Here is a 27,441-nt window from a genome sequence, read left to right as displayed (position 1 = left end):
TCTAATAGGTTAAATCATTGATAATCAAATAATTTTGAATCATTTGATTACTAATATCTGTCAATAGTTGATTTTACTATCAAATACCCCCTTGTTAACAAATCACATAGGTCACTTAGCTATCCGACATAGCCAAGTCTTGAATGGAAAGGAACCTTGGAGTGAGATTTTTTGCTTTTCAAGAGAGGTAGAGTGGTCTATTGTTCTACTTATCAATCAACACTATTCACTGTAGGAACATCAACAATTGTGACCTCTAGTAGCCTAATAGTTTGCCAGTCCCATAATTGTTCATTGCCTTGAAATATCTTTATGTGAGCTCATACTAAGACTAAATACAATCAAATAACAAGAATAAGAGAGAAAACACTATCATTAACAGTTTCTTGCCTAAACATCATCCAACATGTTCGATGGGTCAATAAAATAACTTCCAACAAACATATAACTAAATATTCAACTCCTTAGCTTAGTGCTATTCTTGACCACCACCAAGCCACTTATAGATCCAAACTCCAACCATACTCTTGATGGACACATTTTTGACATTCTAATACTATTGAAAGCGATATACATTGTTTGAACCAAATGACCCAAAGATTAAATTCAATTGACTTGCAACATGCTACCATCCCAATATCAACATTATTTAAATGAGTCTTTCTTTTTATTGCAAGTGAAGTCGCTACAATATATAAGGTATTCTTCTTTAGTGCAAGTGAACTTGCAACAACACAAATATTCTTTAAGTCTTCTATATAATATGTTTTATTTTTTGTAAGTATCAAATTTATTCTTCATCGAATTCAAACTAAATAATATTGGCCAAAGAGCATTTGATTTAATGACAATATTCGTATTGTAGACATCTAAATGATGATCTTGAGTTCAAATCTTCTTCAATAAAAAAATTAAAATTAAATAATATTAACCTTCTTAAAATTTACTTTTCTAATATTAATTTTTTTTTAAATTTAAAAAATATTATCAATTAAAAAGTTAATTTATGCTTTTATATACCTCTTATTAGATTAACCTAAGAGAAAGTTTATTTTTTCTTACATTTATATACTTACCGTTTATTAATTATAAATTAAAATTTGATCCTCTTTGTAGTTATTCTAGTCATATAATAGCTGAAAGGTATCTAAAAACATTGGCCTGAGATTCCGAGGGCTTAGTAGATTTAGGCGATCTTTAATGCCATATAAGAAATATTCTATGCTTATGATGAAGGGATGATTCCTCAGTTTGTCGTGTGGTGGCATTGTCAGTCAAACTACTCGCTCCTATTATCATTCATCCCACTACAAAATGCATTCAAATTTCAGACACAATACTCACATGATTAATTCTTATTCTCCTTAAAGCAATTGGTTCAATGGCTGCTGCTTCACTTTATTCTATTCATTCTTGTTCTTCTGCGTCCCAGAATGCCCATTTAAGTTGCAGGGGCAACGTTTCCTTACCAAAAAAATTGAGTAGAAGGAATTCCGCCAGTCAGCAGCTCAAATGGAAAGGATGGAGAAACCCACCTCAGAAGTTAGGAGCTGGGTACTTGTTTGCAGTGAGATCCATGGCTGCTTCTTCAGATTCCACCAACACCAGCAGGCAAATGGAGGTAGGATATATTTTTTAATTCCTATGATTGATTATGTTTATGTGAATTTCAGCTGAATTGCGATATGGGCCATTTGCAAACTTAGTTTCATTCTATTTCAATACTAGAGGTCCTTTAAGCCAAATTGGTTATAAAGCTGTGCTTGCTTGTTTAGAAGATTGTTGTTATATAATTTTTTTTCAAATTTAAATTTTATATGAAATAATTTGAGGAAGAAATTGCTTAGGGGCCGCTCTTTCCTCGAAATTTCTTCCCGAAGCTTGTTTAGTAAACGATTCTACCTATCTTCAAATGTGGTCTTGGTCCTCTGGATTTCCTTGCTGTGCTCTTGAAACCTGCATTAGAGTTCAGATGGGGCTCCATGGTCCCACAGAATAGTACGTACTGGTATATGGGGATAAAATCTCATATCATATGGGTGTTTGCCCTCTCGGGTAAATAACTTAAAGCACACAGATAAAACACGTAATGCAGAATAATAATGCCATAGATATCAGATGCAATATATCAGATGTTATTCCATTCATAATCGTTTTCCCTACAAGTTACATTCGGAAGTATATAAAGATACCGAGGGGTGGGAGCGCCAACCCTCGGTTGCCAACTAACCAACACAATTACAACTTAATTAACTAGTTTTATTTCTGTGTACAATATTGCCGCCAACAATGGGTATCTAGTTTGAGAATGAATTCTCCAAGTTTTGTTTGTTTTCCTTTGTTTAACATTTCATGTACTGGATTATGTGTGGTTATGTCTGGTTTTGCCCATTATCTGTATAATTTTATAGGAGTAATTTGAAAGAAAATGTACTATATCCTCTTGTTGGTTTATCCTACACACTTTACAAACCTTTTGTTCCATGGGTGTCTTCAAGTGGGTCCATCTACCAGTTCTATTGTGTAGTTCATATGAATTGGTTCTTCATTTTGCAGTCGTGTATTTCTTTTTCAGGATGATTATCTTTACAAGACTGGGAGAGGAGGGAAGGGGGTGCGTAAGGAAAGGGGAGAGGAAGATTAGTGGTTTAGGGTCGATACCATTCTTATCATGCCGGAGTTTTTCCTTACCTTTAGTTTTATCATTTTTCTTGATTGGCGGGGAGCGGAAGGAAGGGCATGCTGAAGGGAAATGGAATGGGGATTTGTAGTTTAAGGTCGATGATGTTCTTGTTGTACGAGATTTTTTTCTCAATTTTAATTTTATCATTTTTCTAGAGGCTCTCAACATGAGAATCTAATCTCCCTCTAGTTTTCAATCTAATTTCGTGTACCCTATGCAGCACAAAAACTCTAATCTCTCTTTAGTTTAGTCTCTTTTATAATTGACACTCATGCTTAAGAGAAATATTGTTTTTAAATATTTAATTGTGTATATTTGCAGCTTATCTATGATCCAATGGAACGCATGGAGAAATTTGAGCAGTTGGGCACCAGCAATGATCTCTCCCGTCTAACTTTGTTCTCACCATCAAAGGTACTGGACACACAGCACTACAAAATACAATGATAAATTTTCCTTTGCTTTTCCCTACTCACTTAGAACTAGCTTTTCATTTCTTTGAAATGGTTTTACACATATGCAGTCATTGAGACGAAAGTGTAGCATATTGAATTTTTATTTTTCCTACCGAGTAAGAATTACCTTTTCAACATTTGAAGTGGAATTATAGTTTATACATTTGTGGTCACTGAGATGAAATTGTATGATTTTGGTATGCAGATAAATGTTTTTCTCAGAATAACAGACAAGAGATCTGATGGTTTCCATGATCTTGCATCACTTTTTCATGTCAGTATTCTTTGCCTCTCATTTAGATTTTTTTCCAACCATTAAGCATTAAAATTAAGTTATCTCGCCACAATTGGATTACACATCATGCTCTGGTTTAAACGTCAAGATATATGATATGAGGTATCCACATGAAGTCATGAATGAGTGGGCACTAAAGAGACTAGAAAAGGACAATATCTGCTGGTGGTGCTGAATTTTGACTCTTAAATATCTGATATGATGCTGTGTTTATTAATGGTTTTTCATCCTCAGTGACATTAGTGAGATTGTTCTTGGCTGATTGGCAGGTAATTAGCTTAGGAGATACAATAAAATTTTCTCTATCTCCAATGAATACAAAGGATTGTTTATCAACCAATGCTCCAGGTGTTCCACTTGATGAAAAGAACTTGGTAATTTTCTGCAACATAATCTTCTGTCTCTTGTTTAATTCATGCAGAAATCAATTAATGGCCAAATTTGTGTCAAGCTTAAGTTGATATTAACACACTGCTTTATTTAAGTTTCATTTTGTAATATTAGTAAATTACCAGAGGATCATTTTGGAGATGTTTTATGAAGCATGTTAAGAGTAACATATGAGCATCTTCAGCTTTATAAAATTCATTGTTTGGCATAAAAAGGGAAAAAAACACTTATTTCCTTTTTGCTTTTCCTGCTCTCAGAGATGTTTTATGCACTTGTATCCTTGTGTGTTGAGAACATACGTGGGTGAAATAAACAACATCCTCAAGCAACCAAAGTTCCTGTAAAAAGTCATATTCCTATCTTTTTCGTATTGCTTTAACTTGTAATCCATTTATTTTGCAGATCATCAAAGCACTCAACTTGTATAGAAAGAAAACAGGGTCTAAACAATTCTTTTGGGTAAGATATTTGATCTCCTTGCAAAAAAATTTAAAAAAACACAGTATTTCTAATGATCCTAATGAAGCAATTTAAGATAGATTTGATCTAAATTATTCAGATTTCCTTTTTTCGATTTTATACATTTGAAATGCACTTTTTGTGCCGCACTTCATCTTATTCTGACAACTATCATTTCCAGATTCATCTTGATAAAAGGGTACCAACAGGAGCTGGTCTAGGTGGTGGAAGTGGTAATGCAGCAACTGCACTTTGGGCAGCAAATCAATTTAACAATTGCCTTGCCAGTGTTGAGGAGCTTCAGGAGTGGTCTGGGGAAATTGGCTCTGACATCCCTTTTTTTTTCTCACGTGGGGCAGCATATTGTACCAGTAGAGGCGAGGTATGCTGAAAATAACTATCCCAGTTTGCTGTCTACAATAGGTGTATTGAATGATATCTTTTCAAATTGCTATAACAGAAGCAATGTTACCAATGAAAAAACTGAACTCTTTTTTACAGACTGCTGAATAATAATTGTAAAAAAATTAAAATCATTAAATTTTTTATATGTTGCAGAGTCAGCAGACAGTTGACAAGAAATTACCATATATGAGCCTCTAGGCAAAACATCAAAGTACTAGCACCATACCAGATTTAGCCAAAAATCCAACAAGGATCAAAATCTAGGAGCGTTAAAATAGTACAAAACATTTAAAACAAACAATTTATAGCATAAAATTAAAGATAGCAGATTTCCACAATCCATGAAACTGTATCCCCCCTCTCAAAGACTCCAGGGATGTCTTCCTAGAGTCAGGAGTCTACAAGGGTGTTTGTTCCTGTGGTTCTCCCTACATTGGGGAAACGGGCCGCTCTTTCAACACCAGAATTAAAGAACATAGTGTGGATATCAAGTATGAGCGTGTTTTTAAATCGGCCTTGACAGAACACTCCTCTACCAAACATCACTTTGTTTGGAAAATACTCAAATCTTAGCCAAAGAGGACAAATTCTTCAAGTGGAAGTTGAAAGAAGCGATATAAATTTCTAATCTTCCTGCCAACCTCAATCGTGATGAAGGGTGGACTTTAAGTCTATCTTGGCATCCTTTGTTATCTGCCCTAAGAAACCGCAATCACCCTCTCCCTTGACCTCTCTTCCTGTGTCGTCCCCCCTTTGGCTTTTTCAGTGGTTTTATTCTTTTGTTAGCCTTTTATTATCTTTATTGTTTATGTTTATTATTATTATTTTTGCTTATTTTCCTTTGGTTTGTTTTTATTTATCATCTGTTTTCTTTATTTCATTTGGGCGCTTATTCTGCCTCTTTATTTAATTATGATCTATTTTATTAGCTTTTTCTTTCTTGTTAGTTTTATTTTTATTTTAGTTATTTTTGTCTTTGTTCTTTATTTCTTCTTGTTATTTTTTTTTTTGATCGGTAATGGGCCGAAGCCGATAAGGTGTACATACCCTACCCCCTTGTGGGATTTGAACTTGTGACCTCTCATTTAAGAGCACAAGTTCTCCACCACTAAGCCAACTCAGGTTGTACATTTCTTCTTGTTATTATTATAATTTATTATTATTACCTTTTTAGCGCTTATTTTCCTTTGGTTTGTATTTATTTGTTATTTGTTTTCTTTATTTCATTTGTTTGTTTGTAGTGCTTATTTTGCCTTTTTATTTATTTATGTTCTTGTCCATTGTTCTTTAGTTAATTTTTTTTTGATCAGTAAGTATTACGTTTTATTGATTATAGAAAAAACCAGTACATCTTCTTCATCAAAAAACGGAGTTCATATCAAGCAGACCGATAACCCCATTGGCAATGCCATACAAAAGTATAATGCAGATAACCCCAGACCAAAACAATGAAACAGTTAACCATATTGATCACATACCCAAAAAACAGACAATCTACGGCGACTCAGACCATAATAGCTTTTCCTTTATCATCCAACGGTGGCACCCATTCAATTGCAGCTACCAAGGCACTGGCTTCTTCACCTTGAGTCGACGGTTCACCAATATGCAGTGTGCTCACTCGCCTCCTTTTCTTCGAACCCCTTGGTCTACCTCTCTTACGCTTCAGGGAACGGGTTGACGATTTTGAGGCTTTTCGCTTCTCATAATGCCCCCACTTCAACAATTCGTCTTGAATGGCTTGCGCTTCCAGAGATTTCAGTAAGGCTTTCACCCCATCCATACTGATTCTACCAGTGGCCCTTCTAACTTATTTATTGCTGTTCGTACTCCATATTCAGTAAGGCCGAAGAGGAGGGATAAACTCACTCACTTGGAGCCATTCGCCACCCAGGCATACAAAGCCCTTGCCCTCTCTGGACATTCCCAGGAAACTTTCCAAACCCCCACACCATTCTTCGTACACGCAGCTGGTGAAAATCCACATTGCCACCTCCTTTGATTCCAACTCTAGGCACCATGCTAGGAAAAGGGAGGCGATGTCTGTGTTCGTTCTTTACCGAAAGCTCTTGCTCATGAACTCATCCCCAAATACAATTTTCACCCGCGTTATGAAAGTCTTTTCTAAGATTTTGAAGACGTTCGTTAGGCATTCATCTGTTACAGGGCCCCAAAACGCCACCATCGGTCTCGCCGCGCACAATGAGAAATTTGCTTCCATTTCGCTCTGCGGAAAGACACCTTCCAAGTTGTGTTTTCTTCCTTTGCACACTTCACAGAGACCCAACACACACTTACTATAAGTGCTCACAAGATGTGTTTTGAAACCCAAGGAAAAGCTCCAGGGAAAAACTGTCTTATCTCAGACGCCAAAGCCATCGTGCTACAAACCGTCACAAAATTGAATTCATTAATTATCTTGGCACTTCGATAGCTAGAGATCGAGCCCTTTTCATCTCAAGTATGTCCTGTATTGGTACGGGCCTGAGAAAACTGCCGCCACCTCGTCCATACAGCACTTCCCATAGGAAATGATATGCACCTCACTCTTCCTGGAAAGATTTGAATCTTTTGAATGGCGTTCACCTAGCTTTGGCATTAATTTGCCTAACATGCATTCAATCTTCTCCCATGTCATTACATTAGTGTTCCACTCCACGCTGGCATGTGTGAAAGCATTCTCAAACACTGCCACTAAGAGCCCAAGCTAACAGCTAGTTGGGGTTCAAATTTGAAATACGGTTTGGTGGTTCATTTAACTACGTTCAAAACAATTTTGCCTTTATCAAGACTAAGGGCTTGATTAGCACACCTATCTGCCTCTTGGTTGCCTTCTCTCCTAACATGAGAAACTTTGAATTCTCGTATGGTAGGTAGCTCGTTCTTGATGCTTAGGATGTTTTTGTCAAGCTTCCAAATGTCTGTCTTACCCCTAACGATTGCGTGCACGATTATTTGAGAATTTCCCTCAAGGTGTAGTCTCTCTACCCTCAAACTCTTTGCCAATTGCATTGCTAAGAGTGCCGCCTTCACCTCCGCTTCATTGTTAGAGCCCGTTCCGAGTCTACGACATGCAGTAGCTATGATTTTCCCGTGACAATCTTTTGCAATGCAACCCGCACCTGAGGGACCCAAATTCCCTCTTGCTGCACCATCGAAATTAACCTTAATCCATCCATTTTCTGGCAGAGCCCAGTGCACTTTAAAGCTTGGTTGATTTGGAGGATTAACCCTCGCAAGCCCATTAACGAGCCAAATTAATAGTTCTTTAGTTAATTTTTGTTTTTGTGCATTTTTAGTCTTTTAATTATTTGATTATTTATATTGATATTTATAGGTTTATTCAATTATTTTGGCTTATGGTTGTTTTATGTTTCTATACTTTTTTGGGCTCCTTTTCATTCTCTTTGTGTTTCTTTCCGTTTACTTTTATTATTTGCTTTCTTTTATTATTTTCTTATCTCTTTTTCCTTTTCCTCGTAGTTAGTGCTCCCTCATCCCTTCCTTTCTCATCTCTTTTTAAGGAGTCTTGGTCTGCAGCTTGACATCTTTCTCATCCTTAGTTTCTCTTATCTTGATGATGGATCATGGAGCGTGATCCGAAATATTGATGCTAAAAAATCGATACACAATTAAATTGAGAAACATTTGTAACAAATTTATACCATAGTCCTAGAAGACAACTTCAACATATCTACTTTAAGAGTTTCTTAAGATATTCTTGAGCATTAACAACTTTGTTCTTCCTTTCCTGAGAATCAACAGAATCATAATTGTAATCAGCCAAAGTATCTTAGCATCATGATAAACAAATACCTCATAGATCGGCTGATCCCACTTAGTCATTGCAGCAATGTTCTTCGTCCGGTTGTCAGAGTCATTCACAATGATGGAGTGTGTCGTAGATCCTTTGTCAAATCTTCTGGGACACCCGAATTGCCATCTGCAAGTCTAATTTATTCTGCTCATGAGTATTATTTTGGGAACTCAAAGACTGACTATCACTGTCAACCACATCAGGCTACCACTCAACGTGTCCCTATTGTCTGTGTATGGTGACAGAACCTTGCTTCAACAGCTAATGATAATCTTTCTTTGAGATAATGTGCAAAGCAACAGAGGAGAAAGTGACTTCATGACAAAATTCACTAAGTAACCTCTTTTTACCCTGAAATAACTCGTTCCTTTCTCTCCACAAATACCACAAAAATTTATTAGTTAAAAGTAAAACTAACCAAAACTTTCTATAATCTTGCCACAAACTATTAGGAGAATCAACATGCTCAAATAGAATACCAGTCTAGGAAATACAATCTTTACCAGCCACACAACCCCGCCCCAAGATTTCAAATACACTTGGAAAAAGAGAAATGAAAGAAGAAATGATAACAAGATTTGTTGATATTGCAAATAGAACATAGAGACAAAAAAATCAGAAGCCAACAAATAATTTTTGAAGATGCAAAAGCCAATGAAAACAAGACTTTTCAGGTTCTATCCAAGAAGACCAAACGACACATAATCTACTTTTTCAAGTTTTATGTGTCACATTTAAATCCCATATATTTTTTAGATAATAAAATATCTTGGGTGATTGACAATTTATCATATAAAGCTTTATTGGAGATCTCAGTTAAGGGAGGAAAATCTATTCACTTAATATTCTTCCAGATTTCAGTATTGAAGAAAAGATTAATAGGCTCAAGAAGTCTTTGCACAACCTTGGCAATATTAGCATAAGTTCGTGGGACTCAATGACTGAAAAATCACTCTTAATAACATCCCAGGACATAAGAGCTTTATATTTAAAAAAGTTGCCGAACACCTCAATACTTTTGGAGAACCAACATTTAGCAGAGCAGCCTATAGCAAGAGATAGTGGCTTCTTATTCTAAGAAAGACTCCACCAGATAGACCTGAAACTTTGAATACTATATCATTCTTGGAGAATGCTTCATACCAACAGATTCCCATGCTCTCCAAATATTACCAAAAATTAAAGACCTTGCAGGCTTAACATAAAAGTATCTGAACAACAAATCAAAGGGGAGGAGACCTTTTCAGTTCTTATTCTTAGGAACGACATTGCAAATATTGTTTCTATCTAGAGCCTTTCAAGGTTCATACCCATCCAAAGCCTTTCAAGGTTCATACCCATCCAAAGCTCTTAGGATCCACTTCACTACATGATGTTAGAGAAGTTCTCTTCCTCTAAAGAGAGGATTAAAGAGATGTCACCTACAAACTTAAAATCTATCAAATCAGAGCCATTGAGAAGTCTAATGCCTTCCACCAAGAGACCAATGGAAGCATCTGTAAGAGTTAATGGATATCCTCAACTGCAAATACAAAGGAGGGGGCAACCAAACAACCTTGCCTTATTGATCTCTATAGATTAAAGGGTTGAAACAAGGAACCACTAGCTTCCACAAGCAATAGCATTTTGGAACAAAACCTAGAGGTAATCATCCATGGTCTACTAACAATCACCTTAGCCAGGATTTTATAGGACATGTTGAGTAGGGTAATAGGTCTCTAATTTTTGACTTTAGATTTCTCTCCACTCATAGGAAGCAACTTAATAATACCTTTATTAATATCCATCCCTAAAGAGCTGACCTGGATGACTTTTTTTATGAGTTTCCAAGAGATTTAACTAGCAATGCATTCCTTATTAGTTTTGTGTAAATCCTAAAATTCAACTGGCAGACTTATCATTGTTTAAGAAACCATTGACAAAATTAATCTTTACAAGAGAAATATCCTTTTCCAATAACAAGGCATCACTCTCTGCAACTTTCTCAGGAATAACATCCTTACACAATTTCTTACCCCTCATGTTATCATCCTTACAACCATCAGAAGTAAATATTTATGGAAAGAGAGAGACAGATTTAACCTCAATTAGATCATCACACAACACCCCACCAGCCTCAGTAGACACCCCACCAGCCTCAGTAGGACCAATTTTCTATAGCATGCTTAGCTTTGAGCAATTTAAAAAAATACTTGGCGCCCTTGTCCTCATTCTTGATCTAAGACAGTTTGGATCTAATTTTAGTCCCTTGGGCTGCATAGCTTTGATTGCATCTCTAATCATAATTGGTCTTATCCTGCAATTTCTCCTCTAATCTAACAGACTCTTTTCCAATTCCCTAGCAAATTTGCTTCATTTCAGAGCTCTAGATTTCCCAACTATTCTAAAGAACCTCTGCCATGTAGAAATACCTTTATGTCGAAGACCAATTTTTGAAGAAGCAAAGCTTGAGCCTTTGACAAGATTTCTAAGAAGTCTGATACCATCCAAATAATGACTTTCTTGAAGATGAATAATATTGATTGAGCCTTTGACAAGATTTCTAAGAAGTCTGATACCATCCAAACAATGACTTTCTTGAAGATGAATAATATTGAGCTTAAACACCTTTCCTTCTTTCAAGCAATTTAGTGAGATTCCCCATTGAGCATAAGAAGAATTTCAATCCGGTGATGATGCAACAATGTATATGGGGCACATGGATAACATTATAAATAACTAAAGGAGGAATAGTCAGAAATCTTTCTGCATATAACATCTGTCTAGTCTAGAATAATGTCTTTTACTACCACTTTGGTTATTGCACTAGGTAAACTAGATTCCTTTACCATCTTTCTTGTTTTTCTCCAAGAGGATCAACTAAATTGAGAATCCATTTCATTTTAGATCAAAAGACAAGTTCTTAACTTCTTTGCCTTTCCAACCAAATTTGTGCCACCACATTTTTCCTTGCTATTTTGAATCATATTAAAATCACCTCCTAAAATCCATGACACCTTGGGTAGGTTTTTGGCCAACTAGTTCAACAAACTTACTCTATCTCTATACTCGTTAGAAGTATACAAGAAGCAAATACCAAATTGAGACCCATGATAGTTGAGAATTACCCAAACAAGCTTGGTACAGGTAGAAGAACCATTATCCACAACACAAGAGGCCTATTTAGGGGAAAGCAAAATAGAATAACCTCCCCTCCCTTTATCATACTTAACAAAAAGGTAAGAAGCATTCTTCCAAGTGAACTTGAAAGCACATTCAAAAGAAAAACCAACAGTTTTTACTTCTTGCAGCATTAACAATCCAAAGATTCCAAACTATCTCTAGAATTACAAAACACTGTCACCACAACCCTTCTATCTGCAACTTCAAAAACCCTAATATTCTATCTTATACACTTCAAATTCATTTAGTGAGCAGGTTAAAGGATGACATAGGGCCTTCGGAAGCTTTTCCTCTTTACTCTTTTACTAACTTTAGGATTCAAAATGGAGTCATTTTGCTTCCTCTTTCTACCTTCGTCCACCAGTTTCTTCACCCATTCCAAAACTTTTCTGTTGGGAGCAGCTTCATCATAAACCATGGGTGTAATTCCCTCCCCATCCTAAGAATCTGGACTATGGCTAGCAGGTCCAACCTTTAGCCTTCTGGAACTTCCTATAAAAACAGGGTGATTACTATCATATGCACTAGCACGGATGTTAGGCTTAGGGACTGTTTGACTATCTCGGCAATCTGAAAGAGCATTCTCAGGACACCTCTGAGATACATATACTTCAACCTTCTCATCAGCTACTTTATCTTGTAGCACAGAAGAAGAAATCAGTTGAGAGGAAGAAAGAAGCAATTTAAATTCCACAATGGAAGCAGAGTCAAGCTTCTATAAAGGAGCCTCCTCCATATCCTAAATATAACACTAGCAACCTCAAAATTTGGAACATTATGCATGTCTTTCTCCATGGAAGGGATAGCAGTATTAGGTTTAGGCACATCCATCCTAGGTTTAAATGTCCAAAATTTTTGCACAAAAAACATGCATTAAATCGTCCCAATTTACTAATTACATATTGAGACACTTTATTCTCAAGTTCAAAATAAAAAGCTTCAGGAATATCTTCATCCAGTTAGCAGAGATTAGAAACCTAGTGTTAAATGTGGCAGAGTGAATCTCATTTCGTCCACCTGCACCGCTTCTCCTAAGGGTTTCAAGGCATGAGATTAAAAAAACCCAAAGTTGAGTTGGAACATTCTGAACTTCAATCTATTTAGGGGTTGTGCAAACATCTAAAGGATTCAAGTTAGGTTTGCAAGAAAATTTTCTGAAATCTGAGCAGCCCATGTTCGAGAAAGGCCAACTGAAAACATGTCTCTGCATATTAGAATTATTAAGTATGACCATTAACAACTCTGGCTGCACCATTCTCCACAAGGTAAATACCTATTTTTCAACCCCATACAGAGGCAACTCAATTGTCAAAGAATTCCCTATATGGGAGGGGTTCCTTATTCAAACACCAAAAAAATATAGCAACACTTTCATTCTATCCTTGCCGTTTCTCACATTTACATTCATTTCAGAGATAGTGGTAACAGCCAGAAATTTCTTTGGTAAAAGAGGATACTAACCACATCCCTTTCCTCCTCCGAAGGTCATCTTACTGTTGAAGTCATAGTTGAACTACTTGCCAAAAGCAAAAACTCGCCAAGGCCCGGAAAGAAAACTCGGTAAAAACTCAGCGAAAACTCGGCAAAAAACTCGACAACTTAAAAAATTGCTTAAATTTAATTAGAAATGCATTTTTTTTGCAAAATTCAATGAGAAGTATCCAATGAGTCAATAAATGAGTACACAAAAGAAACAAGCTGAGTCTAGATATATTTAATTGATTTAAATGCAAATTGGGTACAAAACCGCATTCTCATGTGGAATGCTTATGGCTGGAAGCAAAATAGTAAATAGTTTTTGTAAAACTAAAAGTAAATACATCAATACATTTACATCTTCCTCTTCCCAGCTCTAGTAAAAACTAGGGGAGAGGTAGAACTGAAGGGTCTAGTCCTAGGAGTCTACTGTGGCTGTGCCTCCTCGTTCGGCGTGACTGGCTGTGGCTCAACTTCCATCTTGGTTGTAGCTTTGCCTCTAGCTGCTCATGGCATTGGCGATGACTCCTCATCATCCTCATCCTCATCCTGCTCAATGTCATCCAGTGTGAATACAAATCCACCCTCCTCCTCCATAGCCTGCCTCTCCAAATGATAGATATCATCCTTGGTAAACAATGGAGGTTGCTCCTATGATGTCCAATCATTGTAAGGATCTATATCCTCCAAATCAATTGGACCAGCTAGTGTTTCCTCTACCTTCCTTGTGTGCAACCGAAGATTATATTGCACAAATACAAGGTCATTGAGGCGTTTTTGAACTAACTTGCTCCTCTTCTTCATGTGGATGGCCTTAAACAAGCTCCAATTGTGCTCACAATTGGATGAACTACAAGGCTGGCATAAAATTCTAAGGGCAAATTTTTGGAGATTTGGGGTATTTCCACCCCAAATTCGCCACTAAGCATCTGCAAAATAAAATATTGAAGAGTTAGAAAGCAAAGTGAAAACATATTTTATCAAATTATCAATAGTTGTAAGTTACAACTTGTAACTTGTAAAATTGTAAACTCTAAATTTGTAGCTTGTAAGATACATGTGAAAGACTCCAAATATTATACCTAGGGTTTGAGTGGATCTTCCTCTCTTGGCCAACTCTGAAGAGAATAGCTTGCCGCTTGCTTCCTTGTAATTTTGGAATTCGGCCACAGTGAGGTCTCTCACCTCAACCTCATGTATCATCTTTTGAATGCATGTGGTGAGGCCCTCCATGACCTCTCCATTGGGATCCGAGTAAGAATCCTTGAACCTAAAACGAGGGTTGAGGAAGTATCCTGCTGCATGAATGGGTTGGTGGAGCTGATTATTCCACCTCCTATCAATAATTTCTCAGATGGGATCGAACTTGAGGCTGCCCCCCATGTAGTAATTTTTGATAGACCCCTTGGCCCTATCCATGGCTTCATAAATATACCCCAATGGGGTTTGATCCCCATCTACCAAGTGGAGAACTCTCCAAGGGCTCCGACACCTACAATTGAAAAATACAAATTACAAAGTGAAAACACAAAGTTAATTTTTTAATAAAAAAATTTAGCAAACAAATTAAATTAGTTTAAATAATTTTAGACATCATTGAAAGTTGAAAAGAAAAAAAAGTGTTAGGGTTTGAAATTTTTTGGAAAAGTAGAGATTCTTGAATAAACAGTGAAAAAATCAGTAAAAATTGTCAAAAAATGGTGTGAAATCTTGTTCATTGGACTCTAAATCAACTTAGACTACTTAGGAAAGGCCATTATTGAATTTCTATTAACTTAGATGCAACAAAATAAAAGTAAAAAATTTAAAAACAGAGAAAAAAATCAGAAAACTTACCTGGGAATCTGATTTTGTTTCGAAATCCACTTCAAATCTGCTCCAAATCTGCTTCTAATTGACTAAAATTGATGCAAATCACGTTGGAAAGGCTTGGGAGGGCGTTTTTCCTCTTGAGCAGCAAACTAGAACACAAAAAATGAAAATATAACTCACTTTTTTGACATCCTTGGCTTTTATTTTTGTGTCTGCGAGTTTTTGGCACCAACTTGCTGAGTTTTTTCCAAAAACTCGGCGAGTAAATGGCAAGTTTACTCGCTAGGCCAAAAAACTTGCAAGTTTTTCACTACTCACTGAGTAGTCCATCTATGGTTGAAGTCACTGTTAAGGTCTCCTCTATAGCTGTTACATGCAGAAAACCACACAGTATCCAGTACCACAATATTCTCTTCTGCTTGCAGAGCCTGCTTGATTGATTTCTGGAAACTCTCATTACTACCCGCTATTTCAAAAGAATCAAGACCATTATTCTTCTCTATGACTCTAATCAATGCCTTTTTAATTTTTGCTTGTTTGTCTGCCTCCATTCTCACTCCCTTAACTCCACCTGCATGTGCCATTGAAAGAAGGGGGGTCTAGACTTGCTTTTTTCTTCTAAAGCATGTACTTCTATCTAGACAGGGTTGGTAAACTATCAACCTTCCCAGCAATTTTGTTTTATTTTCCCACATGGTTGTTACAGCATTTCTAGATACTACACAGTTACAAATCAATAATCTTTATTTTCAAATTCTTTTCAATATTTTCTGGAAATTCATTCAACTAATAGACTAAAATTTATTGTTCAAACTTCATGCTCTTAGACTGGAGGAGTGACAGCAAGGTATAGTCATTCTATGCAAAACACTTCAGTGAAAAGAATGCTATCGCAGGAAATCCCCTCCTTAAAATAAACCTTTCTTTGAAATCCAAGTGCTTACATTTTCATGGAAGTATCAATTGAAATTCCCTCGGATGCCAGGTTGCATCTTTTGCTTCAATTAATTATAAATTATTGTGGCAGGCTTTGTTAATAATTTCATTCTTGATTTAATTTCTAATTTGATGTTGCCTTCATCATAGATATGCGTTACAGATCTTAATTCTACTATCAGGAGGCAAGTGGCTTTTGTATTCAACACTTCTTAGTAGCAGTTCCTCCGTGCTGTTACCATAATAAATGTTTGTTAATGTAGCAGTAGTTTTATTTGAACCCAGTAGGAATTTGTTATTTTTCCACCACATGGATCTTTGCTGCTTCCTTCTATCTTTGTGAGGATTATGTTAGACATAATATATGCAATTAGGAACTAAGGTGTTCAGTTGTCATCATCATTTTGTTACAATATGGGTCTGTACTATTATGATTTTCATTATATTAGACATACTATAAAGTGTTGTACCTGTGTGCTTCTCTTTGCATAAATTAAGGACATCTCCTCTGAAAGGAAATAACGTGCATTGACTAACTTGTCTGAACCTTTTAGGTTGTGCAAGATATCCCACCCCCAATTTCCTTGGATACGCCAATGGTTCTTATGAAACCACAGCAGGAGTGTTCCACTGCTGAAGTATACAAGGTATCATCAACATTATGTTTAGTTCATAAGGTATGATAGATATATATTTTTATTTCATTAAGTTGGAATTTTTAGGACTAATTTGTTATGCTTTCAGCGCTTTCGATTGGATAAAGCAAGTACAGTGGATCCGCTTTGGCTGCTTGAAGAGATTTCAAAGAGTGGAATTTCACAAAACCTTTGTATCAATGATTTAGGTGAGCGATGACAGATGTGTGACATGTTAAGCTGTTACTATTTACACGTCTTTAATTTAATAAGGTTATATGGTCTATTAAATTGGGCATTTCAGTCCACAGTTGTATTTTTGCAGTCATAATTACTAAATAAATCTGGTCTTTACAGAGCCACCTGCTTTTGAAGTGTTACCATCTCTGAAAAAATTAAAGCAACGAGTGCTTGGAGCAAACCGGGGCCAGTATGATGCAGTGTTTATGTCTGGAAGGTAAACATGTGGTCTAGCTATAGAGTTATACTTCTCATAAGTTGTAATTTCTTTGATAAAACTGGAATACTTGAGTGACATGTTATACATTTATTATTTGACAGTGATGTTATTGCAATACCGTAATACTGTTAGCAATTATTAATGAAGTCTGTCACTTCAATTGAATTTTCCCTCTGCAATCATCATCCAGGATATGATGAATTCTAATTCATCTGATGAGACCTAAACATGTCACCATGCATATATTATATATAGATGGAATTAACATTCAGTATAGGGACAAAGCTGTCATATCTCAAATGCATGTTGCAAATCACTCACCAATTCATGTATTTGCAGTGCCAGTATTAATAATAGGTCCTTTGTCTTACTTTCATAAAGATTTATTTTTGTACACGTTTGTAATCATGTATTCTGTGTATGTTGGCATACCATAGTTTGGCTCTTTAGCATTGGCAGAATTCATGACCAACGCTTTATAGTATGTCTGCAATAAAGGTGCTTCCGTTACACCCAGTGTTCCCAATTCCTTTATCATTTAATCTACCATGATATTTAGTGATTGACTATTATATATAAACAAGCATACTATGGTCCTATCTTTTTTCTGACAAGCAGATGATAACATTTAATTTATAACCTACCAATGAACTCTTTAATTTCCAGAAAACTTTACCACCATAACATATATAGTATTTCATAGGCTGCATTTAAGTCCAACCATTCTGCTTCCTGGCAAGAAGAGTAAACTTGATTAATGAGGTTCCAAAGAACAGCTATTTCTTTGGAAGCTTCTCTTGAGGCATTAGCTGTCCATTTCTTTTGTGTCTATATATACAGCATCCTAGAATTTGAGTTGTTCCAATTTCAATATTCTGCAAGGATATGATACCCCTCTTATCTTGTGCTATCCCATGCTTAGCCACCCTTCATCAAGGGTTCTTATTCAAGCATCTGATGTTAGACAATAAGAACTTCATCAACAGGCCAAGTAAGACTCTAGGGTCCTTTATCACCACTGCTTCGATTATGTTATTACATTCAATTATTCTGCTCTTTGTTAGTGTGCCTCCCTTACTAGTTATTTACCATCTTTGTCATCTGCCACCCCCTTTGTTTATAGAAACTTTGATACCCATCCTTTCTTCCATATTTTATTTTATTTTTTGGTATGTGTGGGGGTCTATTATGGGGCCCCAGCGTAGAAATCAAGCAAAGGATAACAAAAGAACAAATCTAACCAAAAAACCTGCATTAACTACCCATGCAGGGGCATAGTAGGCAAACAAGAAAAGCCAAAACATAGGTCAAAACCTGCATTAAAAATGATCCAAAGAGCAGTAAACTCATCAGCCTCCAGAATCATGGGAGCTCTACAACCCCCCAATAATCAGCTCCCATCACTGAAACTTATTCTTTCATCACCCTATTGAATGAATTTTTTGTCCACCACTCAGCCACAACAACAATGACTTCAATTTCACATTAGCCTGAGATGCTTGGTTGTCCAAATCTACGAACTGCACACCACGTATGATTTGTGTCCGCTTCTTTGCCCTGCACAATTTTTCTCCATTCCAGTGAGGGAGAGAATATGCACTAGTCACTTCTAGGGAGCCCTAATGATGAGTGATCAACAGGTGATGAAGCACAGTGCACACATCCTGGCAATATCCAAATAAAGACTCCAAACCTTGAGACAGGTTAGGATTCTCCTCCCTCATAGCTGACAAAACTTTACATGAAAGTCAGCCAAAATCATCCCTCTACTCGGGTGCACTGGTATTCTGTAGATGTTCCTCACCAATTATGCTTTTCACTAGCTTGAGCAGATTTTTGTTAGGGCGATGATCTAAGATTGGGCCACATCTCAAGAGGTTGTGGCCATGTCCTACATTCCTATGCACCATTAGTCGACCACGACTCTCCAAAAGACCACAATCCAATGGACAAGATACTAGACTAGAACAACCAACAAAGGACAAACACCAAACATCTAAAAAAGTAAGATGAATCCTTAACAAATAAACTCTTCACACATGTGACTGCCCTTGCCTTGCCAAAACATGATAGTGAATCTGTCCTGACATGAGAAAAACCATCACAATTCATCACTTGACATGCATCTATTTAATGTTCATTATGCTGAAATAAGGCCCAACCATTCAAGGAGGCTTGTTCTCTAAAAGGACTTTTGAGCCTGTTCCAATCTTCAATCTTTTTGCTAATGAAAGAAGAGAAGGGGAGAGATCAATGCCTTGGTTAGCAAGCAGGTCTTCCACCTTATTCTGCCTCTAGAAACAATGCATAAATGAATCAAATCAAACTTTCAAAGTTTCCAATTCAAACACTTCCCTTTCTGAATCCCATTGAAAATGATTTGGGAGTTGCCCTTGATCATCAAATTTTTTCCTCCTTCCCAATGGGCCAAAGATAGGTCGCCAATAACAGCCTCCCACCCAGCTTTATTATTTGTCCCTCCTCCCAAAAGTAAGGATCCTCCTTTTTGATCATATCGTCTTTTGAGGTGTGCAGGACAAAACCAGTCCTGGCTTGATTCAGGTTTCCTTGAGAAGCCCCATTAAAATTCAGCTTCCACTAGTCTTCTGGGGAAGGGGTGCATCTAGTCTCACATTCTTGTTTTTAAGGAATAATTACCTTATTAACAGGGATCCCATCTTCCTCCTTATTACTGCCTTCCTAGCCTTCTTGAAGCCAGCAAAGGTTTCAGTAGGAATAGTCTTCCATAAGTTATTTAGTATCTAGTTCTTCTTGGATATTAGTTTCCAACTTCTCCTCCCCTCCATGGTCCTAGCATGCAGTACAGCTAATCAAGTAGATTTTGGTTCTCATTAGAAAGAAATGCTGATTTCTTAATTGTCCCCTGGGCTGTGCCAAAATTTTGAGAATCCCATTGCCCTCCTTTTTAGAAATCGTTGGCTTCACAAAGTATCCTTTCTCACCATTAGTTTGGATTACTTGTTTCATTATTACAAACCTCTAAAACAATGGTTTGCTCCTTCTTAAGATACTCCTTTCTCTCTTGCAGTTTGATGTTCTCCACTAATCCAGTGTTCTTGTCAACATAATTCTGCAGGAAATATAAAATATGAATGCGTAAAATATGAACATGCTAATTTTACCATATTAATCAGTGCTCTTGTGGATATGTAAGTGGTTAGATAAATGTTGCCCCTATTGCTGCTGAGAGCAAATTCCCCAAAATATGATGAAACCTGGGCTGTGCCAAAATTTTGAGAATCCTATTGCCATTAAACCCCTGCACCTTCCACCTCCCAACCCCTTTCCTATTCATATTGATGCTAATGGCACTTATGCCAGGCCATTGCTAGAATATGCAAAAAAAACATTAGTAAATAGTAACCCAGATCTAGTGTGGAATAGACACTCAAACCTTTATTTTGACAAATCATTCAAGAATCAAACTAGTAGAATAAGGACAATTTCCAAGAATGAGAGAAACAAGTAGAAGATTTCAAGAGAAGAAATGACTCAAACACAATATACATTAAGCAAAAAACTCACAATACGTCAATGAAATGGAAGGTGAGTAGATACATAAATAGAAAAGAGAGGGGGCAATTATGACCAATGAAATGGAAGGTGAGTGAATACATAAATAGAAAAGAGAGGGGGCAACTATGACCAATGAGAGATGTAACTCCAATTGCCTTAAAATAAGTGAGATTTACATTCATGGAAGATGCCATCTACCCTCATAAATTATCCACTTCTAACCACCAAAAATAAACTAAACAAATGTGTAGGAAAATACATAATATCCAACAAAAAAAAAACTCTAGCACCTCTTCTTAAATGCAGCTTAGGTGGGTGAAAAGATGGGTCCTGTCAAATCAAGCTTGATGAAGTACCCATGTACACAGAAATCCACCCAAAGAGAAAAAGCCCTGCTGCTCCCTGCCCCAAGAAAAGAGAAATAAGCCCCCCCCAATTAGAGAGAGAAAAGGCCCCTCCAAAGTAGAGAGAGAAAGGAAGGATTAGGTAGCTTCTTCAAGAAGTAGCCCCCCACAAATCTAGTAAATGAAGAAACTTGCTTTTGGTAAAGTGTTTGATGAGGATATTGGCAATCTGCGAATTTGGATAGTATTGGAGATCAGTGACCTGTGCATGAATAAGCTCCTAGATATAGTGCATGGTCTATCAATGTTGGATCAGGTTTTGTGAAATCTAAAAAGCACCCTGGTTATCGTAGAAAATGACAGATGACCATTTGAACTAGATATTCAAACTTAGTGAGAATATGCCTAAGCCAAATGCCCCTCCCCCCCCCCCCCTCCCCCACACTCGATACTTGTCCTTAGTGGAAGACAGAGCAATAGCATGCTGCTTCTTGCTTGATGAACATATAAGACCTGAACAAAGTGAGAAGTTGTAGCTTGAAGTGGATTTGCAATCCTAGGAATTGCCCTGCCTAGTTTGGATTTGTATACCCAATTAAGTCAATACCAATACTTGTTGTATAATGAATCCCATAATTGTGAGTACCTTGTAAGTACTGGAGAATTCGCTCAATTGCCTTCCAATGTAACTCATGGGTCATTTGCATAAAGCAAAAGACCATGCCAACAAAATATGAAAAATCGGGCCAGGTATGAATCAAGCAAATGAGGCTACCAACAAGCTATTGATACAAAGTAGACCCTTTCCTTTTCCTTGTTTGTTGTCCTTTGATTTTTAAGAAGACCCATCATTTAATGATTTTTTTTTTACTAACTCATGAACACTAATGTTATTCTTTTCCAAGATGTGTGTCTCGTGATAAATCTATTTCTTCAAACATTTATGCTTGTCATGATCATGTCTTTTACAATAAGAACATTTGATCTTCTCTTTCTTAGGCTTGTCACCTTTTGACAAGTTCTTAGATACTGCTTTGGAAGCAATATTTTTTTATCTTTTTTCCCACTTTGGTCTTGTTTTTCTGTTTGTTTTCCTTATTGCTTGACCCCTTTTGTTGTTTTGTGACTTAGAGGATTTTAGAGTACCCATTTGAATGAGCTTATCTTGCTTCTTGGTGAGAGCGGTCGCAAAGTCATCAAGAGATAGCATAGTGAACTGAGTTTGAAGTGAACCTTTTATGGTATGGGAGGTAGAAACAAAAACTTAATAGTGAATGAAGTTTGGATAAGAAACTAAGGACCACTTGGGTGTTTTTTTTTTCCAATTCTACATTGTTTTAATTGCACTCAATGATTTTAGCTTGCCGAAGAAATCCTAAATAGTGTCAAAACTACTAGGACTCAAATTGATGAGCTCATTTTCCAACTGATGACCTCTTATAATATCTTGAATACCAAACAAACTACTCAAAGTAGTCCAAACATAATTGGGTGAGTCCAATGACTCAATTTGGAATGGTAGGCCATGGGATAGAGATAAACACAATAAACCATAGGTCCCATCATTTGTTATACCATTTAATTTTCATTACATCTAAAACAAGCTCTACCATATCACGGTTCACCCATAGTAATCCTAAACAATTCCCCTAATTCTCAACATGATTAGCATTTTAGCTTTCTATCTAAAGTAATTTTATGGACTAAGAAGAGGAGCTGAGCATTGATCCATAGTGCTGAAAAGAAGTGCAAGAATGTAGAAAAACAAGAGAGCACAAGTGAAAACCCCTTGTTATTAGTAATGTAATGACCACCCCAATAATTACAATGTTTGGCAGTTTATTTCAATGCATTTTATGATGTAAATTCAAGTTTTTCAGGGCCCAAAATGGCAAAAAATGCTGAAACTATGCTATGCTTCAGATGAGGAACCATATAAAGTTATAAACAATATAAAACTGTGGAACTTGGAAAAATATTAACTTAAAAAAAACAGGAATTGAAAAAGCATTGTTTTGTGAAAGTTAGGATCATTTTAAGGTTCCAAAAAACACAACCAAACAGCAAAATCTCAAAGAAAACTAAAATTCTATTAAATTGGGAAATTGAATTAGGAAAGCAACAACACTTGCATGTAGCTAGCAAAAATGCCAGCTAACTTTAGAGGGCCGCCAGATTGGGGAAAAATGCCAAATTTAGAGAAATTGTCACCGAATTTAGTGACTGCTGCAAGATTCCCTGGCAAGTACGCTACTGTGTAAGTATTTACAACTGCATGTGCAAGTGACATTTACAGGGTACGACCATACAATTGTTGTGAAATTTGAATGGTATTGAACAAAAAACACCTCCAGACATGAACTACAAAATCAACAAATTAATAGTCAATTTTAGGGTTTTTTGTGTTGTGAAGCAAAATGGTGCAGATAGAGTTTAGCCAGGATGCCTTGAAAATCACGGCATCTGCAAAATTAAATTGGATAAACACACAAAAAACCCAAATGGTAGTTTAGCTTCCAGGTTTCCGATTTGAGCAAAACAAAAGGATAAAGTGACTTTCCTAGCTTTCCAGATGCAATGGTGCAGCCAAATGGATTGCCAAAAATTAGCTCACACCTAGAATCACTAAAACTAGGATTAAGCCCAGAGAGGTTTTCTTCTTTTTTGTCAAACCAGTTTGATTCTCCAGTTCATCCAAAGATCTAAGAAAAGAGCATACTAGGTTTTTGAGAAAAAAAAATTTGCAAATCTCTTAGAAAACATAAACTAAGTGAAAATGCCAATGGGTCTAATACCATGTTAGAATACGCAAAAAAGCGTTGGTAACCCAAACCTAGTGCTGTTTTGACATTCAAACACTTATTCAACAAATGATTCAATAATCAAACTATTCGAATAAGGATAACTTCCATAAATGAGAGAGACAAGCACAAGATTGTAAGACAGGAAATAGCATAATACGATATGCATTAACCAAAAAACTCACAATACATCAATGAAATACAAGGTGAGTGGATAGATAAATAGAAAAGAGAGAAGACAAACATGACCAATAAAAGATGTAATTCCAACTACCAAAAAATAGGTGGTTTTTACGTTCATAGAAGATGCCATCTCCTCTCATAAATGACCGACTCGTAACCACCTAAGCATGTGAAACAAACATGTAGGAAAATATATAATATCCAACTAAGGAAAAATAAAAATCCTACACTGACATTTAGTTTTTAACATTACTGCTGCCATTACCCAAGTTCAATCAGGTCCAGATCAGTGTCTGTATGAGAGCCAGTATTCTTAATTCTAGAGATTCTGTTTGGGATGAGTTAAAGCTGACCATTTATGATCTAGATTTTCTGAAGGAGGATATCACTTCTACGATGTTAGATATGCAAATTTAACATCCATGGTTCCTCAAAGCTTGCAGTTTTTTATTATTATAATGGGCATGTTAGAAGAAAATGAGCTTCACATTGTATTGTGCAGAGCAAATGTCTAAGAATTTTTAGACTTATAAAATAAAATGACAAGGATGCCTATAGATAAGAAACACGTAGAGGTGATCAAGATACTCTAGCAGAGATGCAGGGAATTAGATTTGTGATTAGTATGAATTCCTCTTTCTTGTGATATATGAATTAGACCATACAACCCTTAAAAAGTTCAGTGATGATGAGAAAATCACAAAATTTGGTAACTATATAGATTCTTCTGTCCAAGATTCCATTCTAACTGAGAAATCTGGATTCTCATTTTTCAAATTGATCTGAATCTCTTTTCACTGCATCGTGTGCATTTTCTGCTGAGCCCTAGCTAAAGAAATTATACAGGGTCATTTATTTCTTAAAAAAGGGTGTTGCATGGCGGGGCACGGCAGCAGAATTGACATAATGCCAGGGTTTTAAATGCTAATTGGAAATTATGCTATGATACAACACAATGACTGAATTTCATTAACAAATCCTTCAGGATTCTGGTGGACTTTTCTGTTCAGAAAAATAATTATTTTTTAGCAATCTGATAGAGATCTTGATTTGTGGCAAATGAAATCAAACATTTTGCAAAACAATTTGCATGCCTACGTATTCTTCCCCTTTCATTTGTCTAGATAGTAAAAGGACAAAACTCATTTCTGTTATTGATGGGCAAATTTACATTCCAATCTCCTAAGCCGTGCTTGTGGCCCCCACATTCCCTTCCCCAAAGTGCTGCCATCCCAACCCTTGACCCCCATTTGATCATACTATTCGAGGATGCTAGCAAAAGATGCTCAAATTACGTAGAACAAGAATATTTTGATTTTGACACTGCGGCAAGTACCAGTTATGAAAACATGGTTAAAAGGGCGAAGTAATATATGGGCCTTGATAATAATTTTTAGTGTTCCTTTTGTCTTTCCTATATGCTTGCATAGGGCTCCCAAACAGATCTCAGAAGACTTTGCATATGATAAATGCAAGTCTTGTTTAATATCATAATATTTATCATTTATGTAATGTGGATATAATGCAAATTTACTGACAAGAATATTTGGTTTTGACAATGGGCAAGTAGCAGTTATGACAACATGGTTAAAAGGGCAAAGGAATATAAGGGGCCTTGAAAAGCATTTTTAGTGTTCTTTCTGACTTCGCTATACACTTGAAAAGGGCTTCCAAATAGATCTCAAAATTTTGGTTCAAAAACTTATTTTTGCGAAATGCAAATCTTGTTTAATATCATAACTTTTTTGTAATGTTAATATTTATAATGCAAATTTAGTTTTACTGTATAATGCAAATTTACTGCAAGCGTGAAATGAATAAATTTTGCATGTTCACAATACAGGCAAAGGCTAATTAAAGGGAAGTATATGGAAAGTAGTTAACTCTTGAGATTTTATAAAATCACATGAAATAATTGAAACAAGATTTTGAAATAGCTTTGATAATAGACAAATCTCTTTCTTTTGATGGTGCACCTAAGTCTTTGTTTATTATTTGTGCTGTGTGTGATAGAATGAGTGTCCATAGTTTATATTTTGACTGTATTTTTGTTGCAGTGGGAGTACCATTGTTGCTCTTGGAGATCCGGAACCTCCACAATTTGTATATGATGATGATGAATATAGTGATATGTTTATATCAGGTAAGTGAAAATTTATTGTATTATAACCCCCATTGTACCACCTCCTTTCCATGAGTAGTTTTTCGTGAAAGTCTAAAATTTTGCTGAAATAGAATCTTGGGGAAATAAAATTATTCAGAATTATGTAAACTTCCTCTAAAGTCTGAGCTCTTCAAATTTTGTTCTGATTCTCTTTTTTTAATGAATATAGAGTAAAAATCTCAGGCATAAATTGGTAAAACAAAGTGTGTGTACACACACACACATACATATATATACAAAGTATACATATATTCTATTGATTGGGAAAAAATCAGGATAGGGTGTTTAGAAAATAAAAGATAAAAAACCCCTATCCCTAATCCAAAAACTGATTTTTTGGATCAGAATTTTGTGATTTGATTATGAAAAAATCACAACTTTTGGAAATTGTGATATTTTCACCATTAAATTGCAATTTTCGGTAAAAAAACATGGTTTGACCAATTTTCTGGAAAACTTATAAACTTCAAATAAAAAATCACCTAGCAGGATGTAAAATGATTTATTGGTGATTTAATAAAGAATTTACTTCTATGGAATTACTACTAATTGGGGTAGACTCTTGGATCTTTTATTGAAATCTCTACTCTTTGGCTGGTGCAGATGCATATTTTCTTACCCGAAATGATAACGAATGGTTCCAAGAACCTGGTTCTGTTTAGCCTGCCAAGGTGTGGAGAAGGAAACAACACAACTGAAGCAGTTAGCGAGGCTTCCACAAGAGGACTATATGCTGAGGATGTGTTTGTTTTTTCCAGAAAATACTAATAAAATGTGTGCACCGTGGCAGAATTAGGCGTGATAGTGATGCCATTTGTTGCAAAGATTTTTACTCCATTTAGTGAGTCTTGGCCCTGTTTAGAATACAATCAAGAACGGGTATCTGACACTGGCTCGCACGGGCAATGTGATATTGGGGTCATTATTATTTTGATGACAATATGTCTATTTTTGATAGTTATGGTAAAATTTGTGGCACACCTATAGTTCTACACTGGAAACTATTTTGTACACTATTTCAATCTCCAGATGAATTGATGTTCTTAAAAGTAAATTCAAAATGTTTCACGATCAATAATTCCAGTGTTCATAGAGAGGCTTAAATATGAAATTTTGAATTCACAAAAGGATACATGGCCATTGATTTTTTTTTTATCCTGACTGAATTCCGAGTCTTTAAATCCTTAGTAGAACTTGACAGGCTCATGGAAGCATAAAAGAGCCTGGTTTCTAAACAATAAGTAGTTTATTTCTACCAGTTATAAGGCTTATGTATGTTTTACATTTTCTCATCAATATTCTAGCAGGGAGTGTCATGAATCTTATCAAGGTACCAATTTATATTTTAACAAATGTAGTTCGTTTTCTGTCATTAATAGAAGTGGAAATGCCTAGCTTTAATTAGTCACCGTTGTCATATTCATCAG

At 36.1% G+C, this 27,441-nt stretch overlaps 1 protein-coding gene across 1 annotated transcript; it reads left to right on the top strand.

Moving 5' to 3' along the window:
• The first annotated feature begins 1,123 nt into the window (after positions 1 to 1,123).
• On the top strand, positions 1,124 to 27,104 carry LOC131044285 (4-diphosphocytidyl-2-C-methyl-D-erythritol kinase, chloroplastic). The gene is made up of 11 exons (XM_057977577.2): positions 1,124 to 1,621; positions 3,005 to 3,097; positions 3,344 to 3,412; positions 3,703 to 3,807; positions 4,226 to 4,282; positions 4,464 to 4,664; positions 16,445 to 16,537; positions 16,635 to 16,734; positions 16,883 to 16,982; positions 25,908 to 25,993; positions 26,618 to 27,104. The coding sequence occupies exons 1-11, from the start codon at positions 1,382 to 1,384 to the stop codon at positions 26,674 to 26,676; spliced, it is 1,203 nt and encodes a 400-aa protein (XP_057833560.2). The 5' UTR covers positions 1,124 to 1,381; the 3' UTR covers positions 26,677 to 27,104.
• Positions 27,105 to 27,441: the final 337 nt, after the last annotated feature.

Source organism: Cryptomeria japonica, chromosome 10 (genome assembly GCF_030272615.1).
Source record: "Cryptomeria japonica chromosome 10, Sugi_1.0, whole genome shotgun sequence".
NCBI classification, from domain to species: domain Eukaryota; kingdom Viridiplantae; phylum Streptophyta; class Pinopsida; order Cupressales; family Cupressaceae; genus Cryptomeria; species Cryptomeria japonica.
The sequence above is the reverse complement of the archived record's forward strand: the minus strand, read 5'-3'. Positions and strand labels throughout refer to the sequence as shown.

Excerpts from the sequence above, each read along its gene's own strand:
- LOC131044285 (XM_057977577.2), top strand. The coding sequence starts at position 1,382 with ATGGCTGCTGCTTCACTTTATTCTATTCATTCTTGTTCTTCTGCGTCC. Across the intron at positions 16,538-16,634 it reads CCACTGCTGAAGTATACAAG|CGCTTTCGATTGGATAAAGC; the intron begins GTATCATCAACA and ends TTATGCTTTCAG. Across the intron at positions 16,983-25,907 it reads GCAGTGTTTATGTCTGGAAG|TGGGAGTACCATTGTTGCTC; the intron begins GTAAACATGTGG and ends TTTTTGTTGCAG.